The sequence below is a fragment of the Calonectris borealis genome, chromosome 5 (assembly GCF_964195595.1).
Source record: "Calonectris borealis chromosome 5, bCalBor7.hap1.2, whole genome shotgun sequence".
Taxonomy (NCBI): domain Eukaryota; kingdom Metazoa; phylum Chordata; class Aves; order Procellariiformes; family Procellariidae; genus Calonectris; species Calonectris borealis.
This window is the reverse complement of record NC_134316.1, coordinates 26,944,865-26,969,949: the sequence shown is the minus strand read 5'-3', so window position 1 is coordinate 26,969,949 and position 25,085 is coordinate 26,944,865. Positions and strand designations below refer to the sequence as shown.

Here is a 25,085-nt window from a genome sequence, read left to right as displayed (position 1 = left end):
AAATAGCGTGGCCAGCAGGAGCAGGGAGGTGATCGTGCCCCTCTTAGCTTTCTTGAACCAGCCCCTACCTGACAACTATCGGTGTGGCTCCATCCCAGCAGCTTGGCCAAGGTCCAGATGCAGCGTTCCCTACCTTTCCTCTTCTAGAAAACAAGTGAGCTGATGTGTAATGCTAATTTAGCACAGTCAACATCTGGAAAATGCCAGAGTTTTGGAGAAAATACTCAGAAAGTGAAAGCACTTTGGGAAGGAAAAACTTCCATCTTTCTAGCCTAATACTGTCGAGAGTTTACTGCCTGCGCCTGGACTTTGATATATTACTTTGAGGATGGCATTTTGGCAGATATTGCATTTATTAGCATTTCATTTCTCCTTCACTGGCTTCTTCCTTTGCCCCTCTCCCCATCCCTCCTCCATCGCTTCAGTAACTTCAGCACGGGGGGAAGGTAGGAGAGCTGCGGAGGGATAGACACCCTCCGCCAAACTCAGATATTTGAGAATAAAGTTCTATATTCCTAGCGCTTCTGCAGCTGCGTGGGTCTGGGCAGGGGGCAGGCAGGGAGCCTGCCTGAGCAGCAGGGGGGACCCCTGGCCCACGGGCTGTCCCTCAGCTCTCCCTGCCAGGAGAAGGCAGCACTCCGACTGCACTCCGACTTCTGCGAGACACTGGTTTGGTCCTGCCTGACGTTTTGATTAAGCAACAAGATTGATGTAAAAATGAAGCCAGCAAACACTGAATGGGTTAAAAACCAGTTAAGCGCCCTGTCTCCAAAAGTAAAGGGGAGCCCTTGCGGAGCTGGGGGATTTCTGCTGGGAGGCCTCCGAAAGGCTCCCAAGGATGGGAGCAAGCTGAGCGCAGCCCTGCAGCCAGAAAAGCTTCTGAGCAGAAATGGGGGGCAGGAGGGTTGTGTTGTCTGTGTCCCGCACTAGAGCAGTGGCAGGACATCACGGCATTTTTGGAAGTGAATAACCTGGAAAAGCCCAGATGGACTGGGGAGCTGCATATAGGAGCAGCGGAGGGGAAGATGTGCCCTGCGGGGAGAGCGCCCAGCACCTCAGCCTCTTCAAGGCAGCAGAGATGACAGCACGGGGAAAGGGAGCTGGCAGACCTTGGTGGCACCAGGGCCGAGGGCTGGCAGCAGAAAGGAGCCCTGTGCACGTGGGACCTAAGCGGTGCATTTTAAACATCAGCAGAAATCAGCCGTGTGAACCGCTTCCTGAAGGCCCGGGTGGCTTCTTCTTTTGCTTGCTGAGAAAAGGAGGTGGAAAAATCCTGGCCATGTGGAGTGCGACAGGATGGGGGGAGAAGAGAGGCTCTTCCACCAGCCACACTCGAGCCCGTGTCCCGCTCTCTGGTACGGCTGGAGAGGCAGCACCAGCTCCTCTGCTCGGGGGAGCTTGGCCCAAAGGGAGCTCCTGCCCACTTGGGGTGGGGAACACAGGCCCTCTCTGGCCTAGGAGCTCACAAGTCAGGCACTTCTGGCACTTGTTAGTCTTGAGTCTCCAAAGCCACCAGAGTATGACTTGTGAGGATATTTAAATTGTATTTTTAAGATACACCTTCTAAAGGGCAGCTGCAGTTCCCTTGCAAAGCCCTTGGCTGTGAGATACAGCCTGGGCACTAACTACAGCAAAACTGAGGTCAGCTCAGGGGAGCAGTACATCTGCAGACATGGTCCCCACACATCCCTGTGCCTGGACGCCATGGGGACGTGGAGGGGGACAGCGGGGAGGGGGCCGTGCAGGGGTACAGCCCCTCCGTGCCGCAGGGGGGACAGATGAGCAGTGCGGAGTGATGCTAACACCCTCCAGTGCGTCACCTTCACTAACCCCGTGGCATCGCAGCAAGGCCCATGGGTCACCACAGGCCATGGGGACAGCATCTGCCTTGTCCCCAGCAAGGTGTCCCCACCTAGCGCTCTGTCCCCTCTCAGCACCGCTTGTCCTCCTGCACCGTGGGGACAGCTTGGCCCCACCAGTGTGTGCCTGCACGTGTTGCTACCGGCGGCTGTGGGAGAGGGAGCTGGTGTCTGCATCTGCGGGGAGAGGAGAGGTAATGAGCCTCCTGATGTCACAGCAGCTGATGCCTCAGTGATGGCTCTTAATTGGCTTCTCTCTGCAAAAATCCTCTCCCGCCAGCCCCAGGAGAGACGGCATTGCCACAGGCTGTGCCTCCCCATGCTCTCTCTGCTGCAGGCTGTTTTTGGGAAGCAAAGGGGAAAGGATAAGGTAGGCAAGGAGATGCACGCTAAATGGTTTTTTAAATTTTTTGGGGGCAGGAATAGAAAATTTGCCCTGTCTCAGGTAATTAGCTATTTTCTTGCTGGATTGCTGTGAAGGGAAAACCTGACTGTGCCATTAAGTGAGGCAAAGCATTTACTCCGCTTTTATTCCCCTGTGTCTCTTTTCTTGCCAGCTCCAGAAGACAGATGCGGGGAGAATCAAGGCATTTCTGCCCCACCAGCACTGGTTGCAATCCCACCCCACCGACAGGCACTGCTCGGAGAGCAGGTAGCGGCTTTGCCTCTGCAAGGGGCTATGTCCTCCCAGGTAGATGAAGGTGCCAGGAGCACAACAGGAAGGACACCCCGCGTCCCGTCCAGTGGTTTCCACATCGCCTGCCTTAAGGATGACCCCGAGGAGAGTCAGGTTGGCTGGGAGGATGCAGGAGGACCAGTGCCCCAGTGGATCCTTTCAGCTGGGGGCAGGGTCCCTCAGGAGTCTTGTGTCCCCCACCAGCTTCTTTTCCCTTCTCCTCTGTCCTCTCACCTCATCCCTGTGGGAAAAGGAGCGATATCCAGCACGGCCCCATCCCCGCATCCCTTGTCACTGCTCCCCAGCCCTGGTCTGCAGCCAGTGGCCCTGTTTTGGCACACCGCAGTGCATGCCGAGGGGCGAGTGGCACGAGCAGAGCCAGGGGAAGCAGGTGGTGGCTCGGATGTATCGGTTGCTCAGATCTGCAGCTGAGGTGCCAGTGCTTTTTTCCTTGGCAGCTTTCTTCCTGACTGCATCCCAGAAGAAGGCAGGATTCAAAGGCCACCCCCACCCTTGTCACAGGCTCCATCCGCCCTATCCTTAGCTGCTTCCGAAGAGAAATGCCCTCTGGGAAGTGCTCACCTTGATGTTGCGGAGATTACAAAAGGAGCCCAAGCTGGAAGACGACATGTTTTGTACTGCTGGGAAAAGAAACCAAAGCCCAGCGCACCTCAGGCGGCGCTGCCCTGGGATCCTGGCTGAGCGAGGAGCATCCCCAGGGCAGGGGAGGGATGGAGGGGATGTTCAGCCGGCCAGGGAGCAGGGCTGGCTTGGTCCCCAGGGTCTTCTCCTCACAGGAGGGAGGGCATCTGGGACACCTGGTGATGGCACTTCTTGCAACGCAAAAGCTGCCCAGTGTGTGAGATGAGGGAGGGGTGTTTGGGCACGGGCGCAGGGAGAGCGGCAGGGGATGGGCTTTCTGGTGACTTTCTGTGTTTGTCTCTTGGTGTCACAGACTTAGGGCGAGGGCCGGGGGTGCTGGTGGGGCCACGGGGCCAGGGCATTTGCGGAGCACTGGGCAGGAGGGCGACGGGACAGGGTTGCTGGGGCCAAGGGGTTGCAGGACCGTCTCTGCACTCCCTGCCCTTCACATCACCTCCCACACCTGCGACCTGCCGGGACCTCTGCGCTCCCTTCTCCTTTCTGGGCTAGACATGTTGCCAGGCCAGAACTCGAGGCTATTCCTCCTTCGCCCCAAATTTCTGAGTATCCCCTGTTGGATCAGGACTGATAGGGAGCTCTGCTGTGGGGCTGGGGGCCTCTGGGAGGACAGGAGGGAGAGGGATACAGTTTAGTTTACTATTTGTGGGGTTCCACACCCACTGGTAGGGTTTAGTTTAACATTTTTTGTTTTTTTAAGCTCAACCAAATTTCTGGAGCTTGCGTCTTCCCTGACTGCTGTGCCTTGTTGCCTTTTTGCTTCCTTCCCTTCTGCTCGGGCGGCTGCAGCAGACGCTGTGAGCCTATAATAAGTGATTCAGCAGCAGTCTCCATGCTGGTCCTCCGATTTCAATTTCCACATGTTTCCCTTCAGGCTGTTTCCAACTAATTTCTCCATTTGCATAATGCCCCCCGTAGGGATGCTTTGGCACAGCCCTTTCCCCCCACCCTTTGACAAGATCATCAGAGATTCAGACTATTAACGGAAAACACTAATTCTGTTGGCCCTTTAGCCCAGTCCTTCCCCGTGCATCTCCAATTAAAAAAAGACAAAGAGGCAGGTTGGGGAGCAGGGGGAGTGGACTGGGGGCTGCTGCCCCCCCACCCATGGCAGCCCCTGGAGGGAACCAGCCAGCAGAATTACAAATTCAGAGGCAAATGCCACTTCTCATTGCCAATTCTGGGCCAGCAGCCCTGATAGTTTTGTCTGGACCAGAATCGGCAGGGAGCCCCCCACTCCTGCCTCCCGGCAGCTGGCCACCCCCTGTCTGGAGGTTCTCGAGGGGGAGAGGCAGGGAGGGCTTTAGCTGGGATGGCACTGAGCTGGGGGGCACGGGGTCTGGTCGCCCCTGCTGCATGGGCATCCACGGATGTCCCCTCTCCTGAAATAGCGTTCCTGTCCTGCTCGGCTATTTGGAGGGGCGGATGCCCAGGAAGGCTGAGCACGTGCAGGAGAGGGGAATGAAAACCATCCCTCGGCTGCTGGGTGAAGGTGCCCCTCATCTCTCCGCTCTAAGCCATCTCATCTCTTCTGGACATTCCAGTCCTTCCCTGCAAATTCTGTCTCTCTCTGTCCACCATCAGAAGCAAGACCTGCTTATTCCCTTCTGATGTTTGTATTATTCTGCCCCTCTTCAAGCACATTTTATTTTATGCTTCTACTACACATAGAGCGGCCTGAACATACACGATGCTCCAGTTTCTCTCTCTCTCCCTAATTCTTGTCCATCTACACATGGCAAAAAGCCTGCATCACCATCCCGCTCCCAGCGCTAGCTGCGCACTGTGATCTACATCGCAGTACATCTCCCTCCGAGTTGCCCAGACACCAGCTGGGTTATAACTTCCTTCGGGAACTGCATAAACACCTCCAGGTTTAAGTGAGCTCAGCACTCCTGCAAAGCTCACCTCTTCGCTAGCCAGCTCCACATCTTTATAAACAGAGTCTTTTTTTCTGCTTTTTTTTTTATTAGCTCTTCCATGTTATAAAACGTAATGGGAACTTTCAGACCAGCTTCTGAACAGGTCTCTGATGTGCTTCTCTCTTTTATGGCTCAAGTACAACAGCATCGCAGACATTAACATGCTTCTTTAGGATGAAATGTACATTTGAATGGCACCCGGTTGGAGGAACATGCTGCGCCTCTTGCAGAGCCAGCTGCAGCCCGTCCAGAAACCCCGGGAAGGGGGTGATGGGCGCCCTGAGTCTGCCTGCAGCCCCATGCACAGAGGGGAAGGAGGCGGCAGGAGAGCCCTGGCCAGGGCATGGGAGGGTCAAGGTGGATGCTGGGGAGCGGGGGGTGAGGCAGGGCCTTTTAACACCAGCCCTTCGGGGCAGTCACTGCCTTCACACCCACCGCTGAAGCACCTAACATGTCGCTGACAATATACGAATTAGCAAAAGTAAGATGTAAGCAGGGATGTGTGGGATTTCCTTGTCAGCAGAGGCTTTTGGATGGACAGAGACACCCCTCTCCGAGGCATGGGAAGAAGTGTTGGGGTCACCCATTGTGTCCTGGGCTCCCTCCAAGTCTTCCCCCTCTCTGGATCTCATCCCCTCGCAAACCGCACTCCCACCCCAGGCTCTGCGTGTCATGTCGGCCTTTTCTTTCCACCCCTCTTTGTGTGCAGGGCCCTGACCTAGTGCCAAGAGTGGAGTCCTTCAGGCTCCCACCCCTCCCAGATCACTTCTTGGGTAGAAATTGCCATTACAAGTCTTTTCAGGGCCCAGCACTGTGGGACGCCCACCTTATGGGGGCTCTGACTTGCAATTACCATGACAGTCATTATTAACACGGAGAAAACCTTGGTGTCTTTGCCAGCTTGCTCCAATGATGGGAGTGACGGTGTGCAACCACCAGCCTCCCTTCCTCCTTGTTTCTGGTCTGGGATGGGCCAGCGACTGGGATGTCCTCCCGTGGATCAGGAGTCTGTCTGCAGAGGGATGCAGAGAGCATGCCCTTTGGTCATGTCCATGCTGTCCTCCTACTTCGCTGCAGCTGAGGGGCCAGGTGCCACCCCGTGGCACTGAAATGAGAATGTTGTTCCCATCACGGGAGTCTGGACACCCCACCAGGACCCCAGTCTCCCAGAAGAAAGAGCGGTCATCCCCTGGCACCATATCCCCTCTCCTCCCTGCGTGCCCCCTTCATGGGCCAAGCCCGGGCACCAGCGATGGATCTCCCATCTGCGGAGCTGGGAAGGGAAGCCGTGGCCCCGGAGCAGGGGCAGTGGCACCAGCCCGGCAGCAGCACACAGCGTCTCTCCTGCACGTCTTCCACCAGGCAAATGCGCTCCTTCTGGTCCCAGCCGCCAGGCTGGTGCCCAGTTCCCTGCTGTCGGATGGTGGCACCCCACAGCCTTGGGGAGAACAGGGGTCTACTGTTTGTCTGAAGGGGGACAGGGCCTGTGCAGGGCATCCCAGCCGGGGTCCTGCTGTGCAAGCAGCCCTTGCAGGCACTGCCACCCTGTGCTCCGCAGGAGAGCTCGATCCCAGGAGGGCCAGCAGCCGGGGACGGTGCTGACGTGCGGGTGGCAGCTATACATGGCCCCCTTTGGAGAGATAAGCAATCAGCGCTACCACCACCCCGACGTACACTCCTGTGCCGATGGTTATGGAGAGCGCGGCGAGGAAGAGAGCTCGGCGGGAAGCTGAACTGGCCAGATGAAAATCTCCTTTGGAGACAGCCTTGCTGGTCTGGAAGGAGAAGAAATGCTCATTGCAGAAACCTGGCCTTTTAGCCTGCGTGCAGTCGTTTCACTACTGAGTCAGCCCCCCTTCCCCAGCCACTGCATCCCATGAAGGCTGGGGACAGACAGCAAGGCGTCCATCAGTCTGGGAGGGCTCAGCACAGCAGTGCGACCTACACACATTTCCCTGTGGATTTTGCCTCCAAGGGAAGCGTGGGCTTTGGCTGTTTGTCTGAAAGCCCCAGCCATCTGGGTGCCCAGCCAGAGCTGTGAGCGAGCTGCTGGACCCTTGTAAGCCCAGTTAAACGGTCGCTGCACAGGGGCGATGGCTGCGTGGTACCAACTAGATACAAATATACCCTATACATATATATAATGAGTACTGACTAGTCTCAGGGAGCTGACTCCAGACAGCACAGCCCCTTGGTCTGGCTGTGCTGCTACTTGATTTTGCCTGCATGGGGTTTTCAGTTGAAGCCTCTTTGCCATAGAAGGGCTGATGGAGCCAGCGATGGAGGCAAATATGGGTGTTGGCTCTCTGGGCTGGCGACTTCCAGCTTCCCTGAGCGCTCAGGGCACATTCAGAGCTACTCTTAGCATTATCTATTTTTTGTGTTCGAGTTGCCATGTGGAGATCAGGGCACCCACTGTGCATGGACCCTGAATAAAGAGATGGTCCTTGCTTCAGCGAGTGAATGAAAGTGGTAGTTATAGCAAATGGAGCTAAATTTAAATTGCACCAAGTACATTATCATGTGGAGACTGCACCGTGCTACCCTGCAGCACGTGGAAAAATGTGAAATCAGCCACTTCTCGGGGTCCTAATCAGTTAAAGCTTCCCCTGCCTCTCACCGCCTCTGTGCCAGGTACTCGTGTTATATGCTTTTCCATTTCTGTTTCTATCATCTTGATTTAACTTCTTAATGCCTCCCCGCCATCTATTCTTGGTACAGCAGCATCTATGCAAACGTAGAGTAAACTCCCTGGCTCTGCATGAATATTCTGGGTCAACAGTGATGTAGATAAGCTCAGGCTATGGGCTAAGCCCTCAAGAAGGCAGCAGCTCCTCTGAGCTGGTGCAGCCCTAGAGTCACCACTCTCTCTAGCGTCTGCCAGCCTGGTGTTGGCTCACCCAGCTTAGCCAATGCGTGTCAGAAACAAGTGCAATGGGGGAGCTGTAGTGTGATATGGAGACCAGGCTCCCTGTTGAGTCCAGTCTACAGAGCAGCCTGACTCCTGGGGCATGAGCTGCCTCAGACTGGGTCATGGTGTAGGACCTCCACACTACTGGAGCATAGGAGGGCAGGTGGGAAAATGCCGTTTTCCTAGGTGGAGGGTGAGAACTTGGGCAAGGGACCAAGGGGAACCCCAGTTCCCTAAATAAGACCTGAAAGACCCAAAGGAAAAGCCTGACCTCCAGTAACCCACACAAAAGCTGGAGGGCTTGCAACCCCACAGCAGTTGTGGAGACATCCAGGAGCCAGGAGCACCCTTTGCCTCAGCCCTCAGGGGTCTGGGCATGGCACAGAGCCTTAGAGCCAGCAAGGTGCCCGGTGCCCTCCGAGGGCTGCTGTGGCTTGCAGGGCCCTTGCTCCAGCTCTCAGTGCACACAGGCAAGCAAAGGGATCTCTTACCCCTTGGGAGAAGTAGAAGGCAGCAATCCCCAGGGGCCAGAAGCAGCACAGCATGGAGAAAAGTGCCAAGCCCAGGTGGTCCCTGGGGGGAAGCATCAGGAAACGATCCTCACTTTCGCTGTCGCTGGAGGAGTCGCTCTGCAAAACCAGATGGATTCAGCACATGCCCACCTCCCCGTGCCACCCTGCAGGCTGCATCTCAGCCCCTCTCCTCCCAGCTCGTAATCTCTCCTGGCCCCATCACATATTCTCACGTTTCCCACCTGCAAATTCAAGGAGTGAGTTTCAAAAAATTTTTAGCCTCCTCAGCCCAGTTTGATGAGAAAAAATGCAGCTCAGCAAATTAAGGAGCGTGGTGGATTCTCAGCTCCCTGCCAGAGCAAATGCTGAGCTCACTTGCCGGGGGTCTGGGATTTCCCTAAGAGATAGATAGTCTTAAACTGAAATATCGTGAGCTTTGGCAGAACTGGCTGTTTGTCAGCTTAAACAAACTTAAATAAAGTGCTTTATCCCCATTAGGGACTAGGAAATCGATAACCTACTAAACTAATTTAGCAAGTGAGGGAAAGCAGTTGAATTGGAGCCTCCATCACAGGGGCGATGTGTCCTGTCCCCTTAGCGAGCGCATTGCTCAGAGCAGCTGCGTTCAGCCCTCCTGCCTTTGGGCACTGCTCGGCCAGCTGCAGACTGGCCTGGAAGTGATGTGTCTTGGTGGGGAAGGCATGCAGACATGGGGACGCCCCTGCTGCCCTCTGAAAAGGCCCCACCACTGGCACCAAAAGCAGCAGAGCTGTGCTGGGTCATCAGACATCAGCTCCAGCAGGATCCGGGGACCCACTCCCACCTCTCAAGGTCCTGGATGGTGTTCCCAACCTCTGCACCACCACCCGAGCCATGGTGGGGCACAGAGCGCAGCATGAGGCTGCTTTGCCAGCTCTCATTCTCCTTTTGCAAGGTTCATCCTGTCTTTATATATTAAGCTTTCTCTTGGCTGCTGCCATCAGGAATGTGAATTTTGCTGTTATGAAAGGATTGCTATTTCCCGTTAGCTCGAGTGCCACAGTGGTGGCAGGCTGCCCTTGTCAAAGGGTCCCCATATCCCAGGGGTCCTGCAGAGATGGCCCTACCTCCCTTCCGCTCCCAGCAGGCATGCAGCCAGGCTGCCCTCAGGGAAGCTGACCTCCTTCTGAGGAGAAGATCAGGTTCGAGACCATCTAAGGAACCTGAAGGTGCACAAGTCCATGGGACCCAATGAGATCCATCCGTGGGTCCTGAAGGAACTGGCGGATGAAGTTGCTAAGCCATTATCCATCATATTTGAGAAGTCATGGCAGTCCGGTGAAGTTCCCGCTGACTGGAAAAGGGGAAACATAACCCCCATTTTTAAAAAGGGAAAAAAGGAAGACCCAGGGAACTACAGGCCAATCAGTCTCACCTCTGTGCCTGCGAAGATCGTGGAACAGATCCTCTTGGAAGCTATGCTAAGGCACATGGAGGACATGGAGGACAGGGAGGACAGCATGGCTTCACCAAGGGCAAGTCTTGCCTGATCAACCTAGTGGCCTTCTATGATGGAGTGACTACATCAGCGGACATGGGAAGGGCTACAGATATTGTCTATCTGGACCTCAAAGGCCTTTGACACAGTCCCCCACAACATCCTTCTCTCTAAAGTGGAGAGGTATGGATTTGATGGGTGGACTGTCCGGTGGCTGAGGAATTGGTCAGACTGATGCACCCAGAGGGTAGTGGTCAACAGCTCAATGTCCAGATGGAGGTCAGTGATAAGTGGTGTCCCTCAGGGGTCTGTACTGGGACCGGTACTGTTTAATGTCTTCATCAATGACATAGTGGGATCGACTGCATGCTCAGCAAGTTTGCAGATGATACCAAGCTGAGTGGTGCGGTTGACACCCCTGAGGGACAGGATGCCATTCAGAGGGACCTGGACAAGCTCGAGAAGTGGGCCCATGTGAAGCCTCATAAGGTTCAACAAGGCCAAGTGCAAGGTCCTGCACCTGGGTTGGGGCAACCCCCGACATCAGTACAGGCTGGGGGATGAAGGGATTGAGAGCAGCCCTGCCGAGAAGGACTTGGCGGTACTGGTGGACGAAAAGCTGGACATGAGCCAGCAATGTGCGCTCGCAGCCCAAAAGGCCAACCGTATCCTGGGCTGCATCAAAAGAAGCGTGGCCAGCAGGTCGAGGGAGGTGATTCTGCCCCTCTACTCTGCTCTGGTGAGACCCCACCTGGAGTACTGCCTCCAGCTCTGGAGCCCTCAGCACAAGAAAGACATGAGCCTGTGGAGTGGGTCCAGAGGAGGGCCACAAAAATGATTAGGGAGATGGAACACCTCTCCTATGAGGAAAGGCTGAGAGAGTTGGAGTTATTCAGCCTCGAGAAGAGAAGGCTTTGAGGAGACCTTATTGCAGGGCCTATCAGTACTTAAAGGGGGCTTATAAGAAAGATGGCAGCAAACTTTTTAGCAGGATCTGTTGTGACAGGACAAGGGGGAATGGTTTTAAACTAAAAGACAGTAGACTTAGACTACATATAAAGAAGAAATTTTTTACAATGAGGGTGGTGAACCACTGGCACAGGTTGCCCAGGGAGGTGGTAGATGCCCCATCCCTGGAAACATTCAAGGTCAGGTTGGACGGGGCTCTGAGCAACCTGATCTAGTTGAAGATGTCCCTGCCTATTGCAGGGGGGTTGGACTAGATGACCTTTAAAGGTCCCTTCCAACCCAAACTATTCTATGATTCTATGAAAAGGGAGCAGAAATGATAAGGAGGAAGAAGAAATATTGGGTGCACAGGGAGAGGCTGGTGAGGCAGGAGATGGTAGGGCCTTGGGGGGAAGCTCTGGGGAAAGAAGGGAGAATAAATGACCAAGAATTTGGGCCGATGGCCTGAGTTATCAGAGGAGGAGTTTGGTGCCATCGCACCTGGCAAAGCTCACCTCGTACTCCTGGAGCTCCTCTTCCTCCACCTCGTAGGACACAGTTTGGATGTGGATGTCGCTCTCTACCAGGCAGGACCCTTGTGCCTCGTGCCCGCCGGGACCTTCAGATGGAACCTCTTTGCTTTCCATAAAAGTGGTCTCGCAGCTTTCCATCTTGCTGTCCTTGGCCTTGAGAGCGGTCTCATCCTTCACAAGGATGAAATTGGGGCCGTACAAGGCTTCAACGGCCAGCTGCAGGGAACTGGCATCCAGCAGCTGGTGAGTCCTGGCACCGCCAGTGTTTTGGAAAATGTAGGAATACAGTTTCCCTTGGCAGCGATGACTGGAGTAGTCCTGGCTGTGATGCTGGTGGTAAGAATAGCTGCTGCGAAGGTGCCCATTGGCCTTGGCCAAGAGCGGGTTTTGGAGCTCACGCACACTCTCCATGCTGCTGGCGGCGGGGGGGAAGCAATCCTGCGGGAGCAGAGAGAGTGGGAGGGAGGAGGCTGTTATTTCAGCAAGGCAAGGCAGCAGAAAAGCCTCTCGCCCATGCGGAGCCGATGTCAAGACAAGGCTAGTGGGAACAGAAAGATTTGGCAATGCTGGAGAAAACAAGAGCCCTCCCCCTCTCTCCACGGCCTGAATGCTGTCTCGGCAAACTGAGCATCTCTTCATCTCTCCCCAGCTGGTAGTAAGATAAGGATGCAGCCCTGCAACAAGATGATCTGATTCAGGCTGGATTAAGATGAGGATTTGCTGTATCTATAATGCATCTTGAGATGGCCACGTGCAGCCTGACAGGAAAGGACCTACTGCATCTTTTCTGCTGGTTCATAATGTGTGCTGCGACAAAGCCTAATGACAGGATAGAAGTAGATAAGATGCTGACAGCCACTTGAAGGGCCTCTCTGTCTTCCCAAAGCGGAGGGTCGCATGGTGAATTACAGCCCTCCGGCCATTACACATGCACCTAACTGGCTTTCAGGTACCTGGGATGTTTTCTGGGGCTCTTTCAAGGCCGAGCTGGGGCGGGGGCGAGAGTAGCTAAGCATCGAGGGAAGCCAGGAGGCTGCTGTGAGGACAGGGAGGTGGCGTTTAGGCTGGGGTGGAGAGTGTTGGATTCTCAGCCGCTGTGCAGAGGAATGGAGGGATGCGGAGGTTAAAGGGAAGACACCACGGGGCTTGATCTGCATTGAAATTACCACAATTTAAGTAAACGACCCGTCACGTCAGACCTCTGTTTAAACCAGCTCCACCCCTGGGTACAGCTGGCAGCTGCGCAGCCCTGGCTCTGGGCCACCAGCTTCTGAAAATGCTGAGTCCAAACGGGATCCTCAGCTACAAATGTCAACTAGGGTTTCTTCCTCAGGAAAATTCAACCCCCTCCCCCTTCCTCCATTTCAGAGTGCTGAAACCTTGTGCTGCTTTTTTTTTTGCATGAAAATTTCCGAGATGAAATATTTCAACCCCTTGTCTTCAGAGGAGCGTTTGCTATTTTGGCTTCCCAACCCACCTTGGCACAAAGAAAACATGTAGTGAAATATCAGCGTTCCCCAGGAGAGAGAAACAATTACTTTGCGCTCTTCAGTACCCGAGCCCTGTGTTTTACAGCTGCTCTCTAGTGCATTCCCAGCTCCTAGACCGTGCCACCTTATTGCCTTGCAACCCCAAATGTTCCTGTCCTCCTTAGAGACCTCTGTCACTGCCTCCTCTGCAGGATGCTGTGTAGCAGAGACACGCTTCCACGCTATAGGGTTCCCCGAGGTGCACTAGGCTTTCTGATAGAAAGCACATCACCTTGGGTTTAAATCTGTCCTCAAGAAGAAAATATAAATAAAGAAGTTGGAGTTGAAGGCTCCAGGGAATGAAAAGCCCAAGTGGTCCTGTCCCCTTGGCCAAACTCTGCCATACCGCACAGGTTTGAGCGCCGTACCTGCTTTTAAATGGCCCTGTCAATGGGCTTTGTTCTGGCAGCGGTCGTCACATTTGGAAAGCTGCTCAGGAAAATGGAGCCATTCGAAAGCACTCCCGCACTGCTAAAACTCCGCACATTTTGGTGAATGCCCTCCACTTCTCCCTCCCCAAAATCATTCTCTGCTTTCTGCAGTCTCCCACCTTACTAATAAAGCCTGTAATGGTTCATGTGGCAGATGGCCATTAAGTATTTTCAAAATATTTAAGGGAGATGCATATTTGTAGCACAGATGGTTTTATTTCCTGCATAGACCCAGAGAAGCACAAAGCTTCATCCCAGTTTTCAGGCAAGGAAAGCATGAACTTCTTCTTTGCTTACCTCAACATGCAGATTAGATTTCCAATAAAATATCTTGCTTTTTAATGAAACAGTAAGGAAAGACCAGTCACTGAGTGTCATTTGAGAGCAGCAGCACAAGCAGGAGCAGAAGCCCAGCTCTAGCAAGAGAAAGTTGACAGTTTTGGTAGGGCATCCACGCCTCATCTCAAGAAATGTTTCTGGCAGCAAGCTAGGGTCCGGAGGGATGGGATCTTGCTGGCAGCTGCCGGAGGGAGCCGGCTCCAACTGCGCTGAGAAACGCCGGCGGACGGGCTGCGGGCAGGCTACCGGCCACCGGGCAGCAAGTGCTGCCTGCATGGAGGTTGCTGCTCTGCTCACATCAGGTCTTCGGCAGCGGGTTAGAGGAGTGGGAGAGCCGCGCGGCACAGCCGTATGTTCACAGCAGCAAGCACTGGGAAACACTCAGAGCATGAAGGTGGAAAGAAGGGAAAGGAGCCGGGAGGAATTGGAAACCTAAAAGGCAGCTTGGAAGGTGGCAGGTGTCATGGGCCAGGGTGGGAAGTGTGCGTCTATGCAGCCGGACTGCTGCTGGACACAGACTCTGCTGACTTTGGGCATCCCAAAGGATGCTAAAGGGGCTGGCTAGTAGGAGACGGCCGGTTGACCTGGGCTGGGGGGAAGAGGCAGGGAGGACTTGTAGGTAGCAAATACTCCAGAGTGAACACACCTTGGAAGAGTAACAGTGTGGGTAGCAGAAGAAACAGCAGGAAAATACTGCTGAAGCATGGGGAAGTGTCTGCGAATGTGGGCTGGGCAGGGCTGAAGGCTTTGCCCCGGGGGAGCAGGGAAAGCCCAAACCTCTCTGGTCCCTCAAACTGCGCTGGAGCTGTCCCTAGAGCAGGGCCAGGACCTCGGAGGCTGCTGCACTGCACAAAGCATGGACAGGACAGGGCTACAGCTAAGAAGATTTTAGTCCATGCTAGCCTTGTACTCTCTGGGATTATAAAAGGTTTACCTGTACTAAACTCTTTTTTCCTTGCTGCCTTCCACTCTCGGGAGTTGGGGACGATGCTCTCCCTGGGAGCAGGATGGGGCAATAATAGGGCTGCAGGGACGAGGGGAAAAGTGCAGAAGGAGATCTCACCGCGCTTCTCATAAATAGGCAAAGGGACCACCAAGTGCAGCCCTAGCACCCAGTCCTGGCATTTGTTGGCGGTGGGGAGGTGATGCTGAGGGCCAGTGTCACAGCATGCCTACGGCAGCGTGCTCAGCCCTGCTGGAAAGCAGCCAGGCTGAAACCTCCCTCTCTGATAGCTGATGTGAAGAACCGCAGTGCCAGAGGGGTTAGAGATGCTTCCCACTCCTTAGTCACCGAGATCACCGCATCGCATAGAGACCGCGCCTGTGTGCGCAAGCATGCGTGCTTGCGTACGCTGAACAGTCTAGGTTTGCAGGTGAAGGCGAGGGCCATCAAACCGCTAGAGATGGTATCAGAGAGGGAATGGCAGGGAGGGTGAGGACCAGCTCTGTGTGCACACGTGCAGGGAAGGACACAGCCAAACCAGCCCTGCCATCGTCCCCAAACCCCATTTGGATTATTTGGATCCTACAGTGAATTTAGCCACACAGGGACTTAATAAAGTAAGCCTGATAATAAAGTAAGCCTAGTAATAAAGTAAGCCTGGTAATTAAGCTTGGTAATAACCAGGCTTGGGGGGAAGAGGAATGAAGCCAGCAGATGAAAGTAAGGAAGCTGTAAGAGACAAAATTGGCAGAGTGGCCATTCTCCGTCCTCATTATCAGCGTGACTGGATAACGTGCATATCCATCAGCCCCACGGGGCGAGTCTGGGCAGTACTGGCAGCAGGTAGCGGCGGTGAGATGCTGTTAGGTGCACAGGGAGGATGCACACATACAAGCGTACATGGGCAACGTGAGCCCAGGGGGAGGGCACACCTGGGATGAGGAAGGCTCCAGTGCCCTGGTTGAGCTGGACTATTGCTGCAGCCCTAGTGCCGAGACTAACGGCTGCTGGCTCCCTAACGAACTGCCTCCCCTGCTGCACAGCTGCTCCCGTAACCACCCGGCAGGGCAGGGCCACCCATGGTCCCCAGGCCAGTTGCAGCAGTCCCCAGCAGACTGGAAAATGCACAACTGCGTTGTGTACTCTCAGCTTCTCAAGGAGAATACTGGATAAAAGGAGCCAAAATAAGGCATGAAAATAAAGAGGTAGCAAATTTAGCTTTGTGCTTCATGGATCTCACCTCCACACCACATCCCCTGGGAGCAGTCCAGGTCCCCTCAGGACCATCCTGAGTGTTTTCCCCCCAACATGAGAGGTGCTCGGGACACTGGCCACCCCCGCCGGCAGCAGCACAGCCCTCAGAGGGACCCTCAGCACAGATGCTGGCTATGGTAAGCTCAGTTAATGATGAATTAAGTAGCTGTTCCAGGAATCAATCATCATTTAATTGCCCTGTCAAGCAAACACTCTGCCTTGCTTCCCGGGCTCATTAGCAGGTTGCGACTGCGTTGCATGTCCCCAGACTCCAGAGCAAGAAGGTTAGCCCGTCCTGGCCAAAGACTTTCCCCTTCAGGACAGCACCCAGGGAGGCTGGTGCCCTCGGGGAGTAGCGCCCCGCTGCGCTGCCATGCCCTGGCCAGTCTGAGGGCAGGGGACAGTGCAAACGCCTGTTTCTGACCCGGCTGATGAAAGCAGCATCATGGCCAGGTACAGCTGCCATAGCCCTGGGACAGAGGTGGGTCCGCTCCTGATGGAGCAGGAAAGCACAGGAGATGTGGCTAGCACCCTTCCCAGAGCCCAGGCCCTCCTGGAAGCTCTCAGGAGGTGCTTTGGGGCTTCAAGGCAGAGGCCCATGTCCTGCCAGGACACAGTAGCTCTGCCTCTGGGCATCCAAGCTTGCGATTCTGCCCAAGAGAAAACCAGCTCGCAAAGGCTGCTGAGAAGCAAAGGCAGAGCATTGCAGGGAGGGAAGTTGGCATTTTGGAGAGGGAATATGGGGATGAAGGAAGGGCTGTGAGGGCTCATGGACAATGTGTCTGGCAGGGGCGGACCAAGCCCTCTCTCAGCCCTAGGAGCCCACACAGCAGCATGGATACCTGCCACGTCCCAGCCCTGAGCTCCCCAGGGTGAAGCACAGCTCAAGGGGAGAAGGAAGCGCTTTCACCAGCCCCGCAGACAGGGCTGTGGAAAGCAGTCATGCTCCAGTCAACATGCAAGCCCTCCTGCAGGCGCTCATCTCCACAGCGCTGCTCCTGCCTCGGGCGCAGCACCAGTGTGCAGATTGGGGCTGTTCATCCCTGGGGTGTAACGAAGCCTTCACCTGGGAGGTGGAGGTCCTGGGAAAGGTTGCTGTGGCAGGAGCATCAGGTGAGGAGGTGGCCGGGGGGTGGAAGGGGCAGGGGGGTGGTGTGGGGGAGGCAGCTCTCGGTGTGGGGCAGGAGGGGAGGGCGATGGGGCATGACAGCCCCAATGGGGCTAGCAGAGGTGGTACCCAGAGAAGCAAAGGGACATGGTACGGACAGCAGTGGGAAGGAAATGGTGGGCAAGAGGCACGGGGCAGGGGAAGCAAAATGACGTCTGAGCCAGGCAGAGAGCTGGGCCCCGGCCACCGGGATGGAGAAGAAAGGGACTGTGGAGCTGCTGTAGGGGAAAGAGTTGGTGAGGACCAGGAGGGAAGGAAGAAGGTGACACAGAGCCTGTGGACATGGATTAGATGGAGGATAGCTGAGGCATTCGTGATGTAGAGCATCTAATTCACAACTTTGATGCAGCTGGTTTGATAGAGCTGAAAAGGGGTGAATAAAGCGCTTGTTCTGATCTCCTGACAGGTAGAGAGCCAGTGCCTTGGCAATGGGCTCCTGGCTCCAACAGAGACTAAATTGCTCTGAGAATTGGGATGCGATGGGCTGCTTTTCAAGGTTCGCAAGTCAAATTGGGCAATTTCCAGGTGGAAATCGAGTCTTTATTCTCCCTCATAAAAATGTTTCTCTGCAGCAGTGTTTCGACCCAGCTGTGCTCAGAGCGAAGGCGTTGCTCCTAATGGTAGGAAACAGCAAATCCATCCCTGGGGCTGGCAGGGAAGAGCCGGGCTGCTTCTGGAGGAGCTGTGCCAGGGGCTCCGCAGGGCTGTGGGCTCCCCCACCGTCCTGGTGCCAGCAAGCCGGACACGCTGTCTGTGAGCATCAGCAGGGGAGCGGTGGGAGCTCCATCGCCTCCAAACACTGGAAAGACACGTTCGTAACGCTCAAGCTCAAACCGGGAGTGCCTGCAAACGGGCTGCGCCCTGCCGCCGTGGCACCAGGGGCTGCGGGGCTGGCAGGGCGCTTCTGGCCCGCTGCCACCGTGTTCCCCACCCCCAGCCCGGCAACCACCCGCGGCAGGGCCCGGCACTTGGAGAGGTGGCCGCTAGATGTCCCAGGCACTCCACGCACCGCAGGCTGCCGCTCCGGCCGCCGCACCGCCCCGGGGCCGCGGAGCGCGGGGGGACCCGGCCGCTCCCCCCGGGCCCCGCCGGCCTCTCCCGGCCGAGCATCCCACACCACTGCGGGGCCCGGACGGCGCCTGCATGCAAAGCCTGGGCCCAGCGCCTATATGTCCAAATATAGGCTTGCGCCGCCTCAACAGCCCATGGCTGGCGTTGGCCTTGCTGGTGTGAGCCCGGTGCCTGCCCGGAGTCGGAGCTCACCGGCACGGATGCGGCCACGGGACGTGCCCTGCTGGGATGCACCCCTCCGTGCTCCTCATGCAAGGGAGAGCGGGAAAGGGCTCACCGAGCTGGCAAGGGGGGAAGGAGGAAGCGTGGAGGGTGACGGTAATAAAACACATGGTTGTGTGGGTGGCTAGGTGTATAATTAGCAGGTTTGGACTCTCTCAGCATCCTTTTTTTTAGCTGGAGTTGCAAACAAGTAAATAAGGTGGCTGTTAGAAGTTTCCGCAGACTGTCCTGGGTGTGGGTCTCCTGGGTGCATGGGATCGGGGAGGAGAGGGGGCAACACAGAGGGGCTGCTCCTGGAGGCTGACCTGGTGCTGGAGGGCAGCGGGGTGGCCATGGGGTGGCCAGCTGAGGCGGAGCAGAGCGGGTGACCTGGCCAGCAGCGTTGTGCTGGGGATGGACAAGTTCTGGAGGTGCCAACAGCCACGCTGGGGCAGTCCTCAGCCTCGGGGCGCTCCTGCTGGATTTGCACCCAAACAACCTTCAGCCCTGCAGTGCCCTCAACAACAAGCCCCAGTGAGGGTCTTTAAAGGGGCACATGATGCTAACCAAAACTGATTGATAGCTATCACTGGAGGCTTCTTCACGTTCCTGTTTGGGGACCCAGCAGGGTTGCTTGGAGGCAATGGAGGTCAGGGCAATGACTCCCACGTGTGGAGGCTGCTGGGGCTGTCGCTCAGTGTCTCCAGCCCTTTGAGGCATCAGCCAGCAAGGATAGTTGGGAGGCTGTTGGGCTCTGACTGGTCATCTCAGCCACAAAATGCCAGCCCAGGGTCAGGAGAGAGTGGATTCCCCTGCCTGCTGCAGCATCCAAATCACTGGCCTGGAGACATGTGAGCTCAGACTGGGTCCAGGCTTCGATCTCCTCTTTCTCAGCTCAGGACCACCCTAAGGAAATACCCTAAGGCTGCTGTCTGGAGAGAGGGGCATTGCCACCCTACCCTCAGTGTAGAAAGCCAACTTAGAAACGTCCATACCTGTAGAGCTACTGGGAGCCAAACTCACTGACCCCTGGGCTCCGGGAAGCACGAATGCTTCTAGCACAAAGGCAGCCCTGTCCCTTGGTGAGACCAGGCTCCCTGCCCAAGGTGCCCAAAGGGGCACCAAGCATCCCACAGGAGAACTCACAGAGGTCCCCCAAGATGTGTTTATTACCAGGACGTTCTCGCTGGTGCTGAAAGATGCACAGAAGCTCGTGCTGGTGGATTGTAATTTTTCTCACGGCTGATTTTCCTATGCTAATAGTTACAGTCCTCAATTTCACATCAAGTTTTCTCCATTGCTATTTATACCCAGTATTGAACTGAACACAGAAGAGCTCCATGCTCTTCTCCCAGCTTGCCCTGTTTCACCCATACCCTTTGCTCCAGTTGCATAATCTCCATTTCAAGGCTTTTCTCCTGCCCGTGAAGTCCCACAGGCCATTGTCCCTTCATGGCTGCTGCTGCCCTGGGACCCTGCATCCCATCCTCCCCACTGCTCCCTCCCCACAGACCACTCTGGGCTGTCTGGTCCTGTGGCCCAGAGTGAGCATCACCCTCAGGGAGCAGCAATACCCTGTGCTGGAGCAGGCCTGTGCCTCGTGCTCCCCTCCAGGACCAGCCCCGCGCCCCTCACCCTCCAGCCCAGCCTGCCCCAGGGCCGTGCCCGGGGTCCACACCCCGGGGATGCTCTCCCTGCACGTCTCTCCATGCCTGTCACCCAGCTTGGAAGTGATCTGGCAGATAGGACCTGGCTTTCTTCCAGGTGAGAGACCTGCACCGGCCGAGACCAAGACAGGGACGGGGATGTAGCATGCGGTTGGCAGCAGGCGTCGGGGGGACAGGGTCCTTCCCTTCGCAGCTGCGGCTTGCTGATAGAGCAGCTTAGCCGCAGCACCTAACTCCATCCTTGCATCTCTTTGCAAATCCCCCTCCTATCAATCGAAGCTGGCAATGCAAAGCGGCTGTTAAGGACTGCTCATTTGTCTCTGTTAAAAACATATCCGTACTCAAATGATTCATAACCGCCCTGAAGGCTAGCGCATGCCGGCACCCTCCTTTCCCCACCATCCTGTTTATTTTATCCACCGTCTGCCTGCCTTCAGCTCAGGGCTATTTCCACTTTGCTTACTGTGGCCTGATTCTCTCTGGGATTCACAGGGCTCCTCTACAGTTCAGATGTTTAATTCATTTGCCAATGATCTGCTCTTTATTTAAAAATGAACTTATGCTGTGGAGATGACACCTTTCTAGCTTACTTTTCCAAACCCTAAGTTTCCAAACACAGCCACAGTTTATCAGCAGTAAGCCGATCTCCTGGTCCAGCGAATAAGTGGATCGCTTGCTTCCCACTCTGGCCAACGTCTGCAGACTCAGACAAACTTCAAGGTGTTAAATTATTTCCAGGGTCAATAGGTGCAATCCAAACCAAATGTTGAGCCTCTCTTTCATATTTGTTATTGCCAAAGAAATTGAATCCTCGGGTGGAGATATACCCTCTGTGTTTAAGGAGGGGCAGTTCACGCTGGCGGGAGCTATAGGTTTATTCTGTCTTCAGGAATATGGTGAGAGGAAAGGCAGCAGCTGCTCCCAGCCATCCCATGGCTCTTGTCCATCCCACAGTCCCGGGGAGCCAGGAGCGTGCAAAGGATGATGCTAAATTATCTTCTGTATTGTATGGAAAGAGATGCTACAAAACGATGTCACATTTTCTCTTCCATGGCCCTGTCAAGTCCCGACCATGCCTTGCTGAGGGCCTCTCTGGGCTGCTCTTGCCTTTGCTTCCCGCTCTTCCTGGCCCGTTTCTCTTCCCTGCCCATGTCACCGCTGGACTTAGATCAGCCATTCCCAGAACAGGGCTCAGGCTGCTGCTTGCACCCGTCTGGAGTGGTAGCATGTCGCAGGAGGTGGCTCTGCTCTGGGTGAGCGGCACCGGTGGTCCCACGCAGGCTGAGCGAAGACATATCGCTCACAGTGCTTCCCTCCCAGCGTGTCCCTGCCGCGTGGGGACGAGCCCCAGCACCCTCTGTCTCACCCTGCCCTGCCACCTTGGAGGCCCCGGGGAGCCAGGAGGATTTGCGGAGAAACCTCCGCCCAGCTCAAGAGCAGCACCAGCGTGGCTGCCGCACATGGCATCGCATCTGTGAGCTGGCGCACACGTGCCCCAGGCCAATTTTTCATGCCAACAGTTGCCATTCCAGACACAGAGCTTGGGGGCAAGTCCTGTGACTGACTCTGGTTTTCAAAAGATACTTGAAGTGTTCCACTCCAAAAGGAAGCTGGTTTAAGTGATGCACCTGAAAAACGCTGGGGATCAGTGGAGCCTTCCCTTCCAGGCTGAGCAAAGCATTTGGGCTGGTTTGCTGCCTTTTTCACTTGACAGAGAAACAGCAACAGAAAGACAATTTGAAGGCGATCTGTAACGGACTTTTTTTTTCCCTCTCTAATGCTGTGGCTTGGCCTTTCAGCCAGAAAAGTCAATCATTTGCCCATCTCTAATTCTACAGAGAGAGAAATACTGGCTGAAGACCTTGCCTGAAATTACCCCCGGAAAGCAGTAGTAGAGGTGCGTCCTGCAAGCAGTGCTTGGCGGTCCCAGGCTCAGGTACAGGGCTTTAGAAAATAGGCAGAAAAGAGCCAAAATCTGCCTGATTCAGAGACCTTGCTAGCAAGGGAGCTGGAAAACAATTCAAGCATGGATATTAAATGGGAGGGAGGGCAATGAAGGGGTAAGAGAGACCTGGGGAAGGGGCATGGTGTATCAGTGTCCGGGGTCTAACGCTGATGGGGACGGGGTGGCACCAGGGGCACCCAGCGGGGAGAGCGGCAGGCAGGAAGGGCAAAGCTTCGGGCTGCCCGTCGAGGATGCTCCTGGGAAGCTGTGAGCACATCCCGTCCCATGCAGAGCGGCCGTGAAGGGGGCAGCTGAGCCACAAGGGCCTGAAGTGCCCACGCCCATGCTGGGGGAGCCATGCCCTACAGCCCGCAGGCTGCCGGGCTGGGCAGGACTGGCCCCTTTGGGCCTTGCTCCACTGAGCATGCAGGTGGCAGAGAGGGCAAGTTTTTGCTGAGCGCTTGGTCACCTCTCTGCAAGTGATGGTGACGTCTGCAGGCTGGGCTGAGGGCAGGGAGGGGTTGGGTAACACGCAAAAGCAAGGATCTGCTGTACAAATTCACCGTGTCGGAGCTGCAGCAAATTACTCATTCTTTAATAATGGTGTTTATTACCTGCCTCTGATGGTGGTTCAGGGAGCTGAAGTGAAGCGGATTCAGCTCCCCAAAGCTTTAGCACTGCCAGCCATTTTCATGACACAAGAAACTTTTGCCGGAGAAATGCAGTCACTACATTTTGGCTTGGGTAATTCCTTCGCCTGACAGCCTACAAAGTAACCAGCTATTATCCCTCAGGGTCCAAGGCTTTTTTTCCCTTGTGCGTTGCAGGCAGGCTCAGACCCCACTCCTCTAGTTATCCCTGGTATTTACATAGCGCTATCTTCCTCCTGGGAAAAAGGTTTCTACCGGTGGCAGATCCCGAGCTCATGAAAAGGGAATTTTTTTTTCTCAGAAGCAAAGCAGGCAGCCCAGTAAAGTGGGTTTGGGGAGAGCAGCATGGCTTTTGTGAAACCCACAGCAGCTTCGGAGAAGGGATTATAAACAGGCGCTGGGCAGAGACGGAAAGCGCTTCCCTTCGAAACTCCTGAATGTGCAGCTCTTCCCCCAGACACAAGCCAGGAGGGCGTCCGCAGGGCTTGAGGGAGATGGTGCTGTTCAGGGGAGTCGTTTCCTTGGCACAATTCACATCACTGGCAATAGCCCTCGTGACCGAGGTCCCCGGACCCGGGGATGGACACCCAGGGTGGCCGGCAGCAGGGTGGCTCCCGCCGGCTGCTGAAGCTCCTCAGCAGAAGGAAAACAACCCCCAAACTTTGGCAGCTGAGCTGCGTCCCGGGGAGGGAGCCCCGATGGCTGCCTGGGTCCAAGGTGCCATTGCAGTTGCTCTGACATATGTGGCCTCCAAAACTTTTGCTGAAATCCTCATATTTTGCCCACCCCAGAGCCTCTGATCAGGTAATTTTTTCCTGGTTTCTCTAGGTTGCAGCCTTTCATCTTTACAGCCCCCAACACATATTCTGATCCCTCCCCAAGCTTGCTGCCAGGCTGGCTTTCCCCGGGGACCCGCTGCCACCCGATGGGCACAGCCTGGGAACGCTGGGGACGAGCGCCCGGACCCCCCAGGAAACCACCCGCCCGCCTCCGAGCCGGGATGCCCCCATCCGAGAGCGGTGCGCGGGTCCTTACCTGCGTGTCGAGGAAGGGCTCACCCGCCAAGTTGGAGCGTCGGCGGTAGAAGTGCAGTGTCGGTGGCAGGCATGACCACAGTCGGCAGTGGCTCGGCTGCGGGGACGCCGCGGCCTGTCACCCGGGTGGGCGTCCGGCGGCCCTGCAGCGGGCCCGGCCGTGGGCTGGCGGGGAGCGGCGGGGAGCGGCGAGGAGCGGTGGGGAGCGGCGCGGCGGAGCCCCAGCCGGTGCTGGGGTGTGCGGCACGGCGCGGGGCTGTGCAGCAGCAGCGAAGCCCTCTAGCTGCAGCAAAACCGTACTTCACGTTCGTGCCCAGAGACCCCGCGCTCGCTCGCTCGCTCTCACACGCTGTCTGTGGCACCAGCTCCTCAGGCTCGCTAATGAGAGCTGTGCATCGCCACCGCTCCTCTTCTATCGCATCCTCCCGATGCGATTTCTTCTCCTGCTGGTTTAGATAACAAGGCAGAAACTGTCTCTTTTCTCTTCTGCTCGCTGCATTTCCCAACACACAGCCCTTCCCGCTCCCCCAGCAAGAGAAAGACACAATGCCAGCAAGGAGAGCTTAAAGGAAAAGGATAAATGGGATTTCTTGCTGCCGGAGCCGGTGCTGAGGGGTCAGGCAGCCTGTCCTGGGGCTGCATCCCAGGGCAGGCAGCTCGTTTGCTGGCTCAGCCAGGTATTTTTCTGCCCTGCTCCATAAGGATCCTGGTGGGATGTTGATTTGCCTCACACACACCTGGGCATCACTCTGGTTAGTGGAGTTAATCCGGGTTTGCACCAGCACAGCGGGAGTCGACACCGCAGGCCCCACAGCCCATCCTTCCTGCACCCCCCCCGACCCAGGCAATGCCTTGGGGAGCCCGTGCTGCTCCCCAGCGCTCTGGCAGCTCCCAGAGCCCCGCACTGTGTCCCCACTTGTCCTAACCTCCCCACGTACCCACCCAGCTCAGGAGCACCCAGCACCAGAGCGAATGCTAGCAGATACACACGCAGCTGAAGCCTGGTCCAGCCAGGGGGACCTGCTCAAGCATGGGCAGAGAGCTGCCTGCCCTCGCCTGTCCCCAGTGCCGCTCTGCCAGGAGCAGACCATGCCGGGCAGACCCAGATGTGACCCGCAGCCACCTGGACCCGCTCCCAGCGGTCACCTCTCGCAGCCCACACCAGGGCCCCCTCGGGACCACACTGTGGCTTCTCAGCACAACGTGCCTTTCTGGAGGTCCAGGGTTGTCTCTAACACCTCCCAACTTCTTCTAGGTGCTGAAGTGGATGACGGGTTATGTGCCAGGGCAGGTGGATCCAGTGGTCCCATTCCCAGAGGGGCTGGGGCTCTGGCTAGGGGAAGAGATGGCAAGGC

At 56.0% G+C, this 25,085-nt stretch overlaps 1 protein-coding gene across 1 annotated transcript; it reads right to left on the bottom strand.

Annotated features, from left to right (window-relative positions):
• Positions 1–5,166: 5,166 nt before the first annotated feature.
• On the bottom strand, positions 5,167–24,183 carry SYNDIG1L (synapse differentiation inducing 1 like). The gene is made up of 4 exons (XM_075152501.1): positions 23,732–24,183; positions 11,481–11,936; positions 8,520–8,657; positions 5,167–6,892 (listed from the first exon to the last, which is right to left on the bottom strand). The coding sequence occupies exons 2-4, from the start codon at positions 11,907–11,909 to the stop codon at positions 6,734–6,736; spliced, it is 726 nt and encodes a 241-aa protein (XP_075008602.1). The 5' UTR covers positions 11,910–11,936; positions 23,732–24,183; the 3' UTR covers positions 5,167–6,733.
• Between the last annotated feature and the right edge of the window lie 902 nt (positions 24,184–25,085).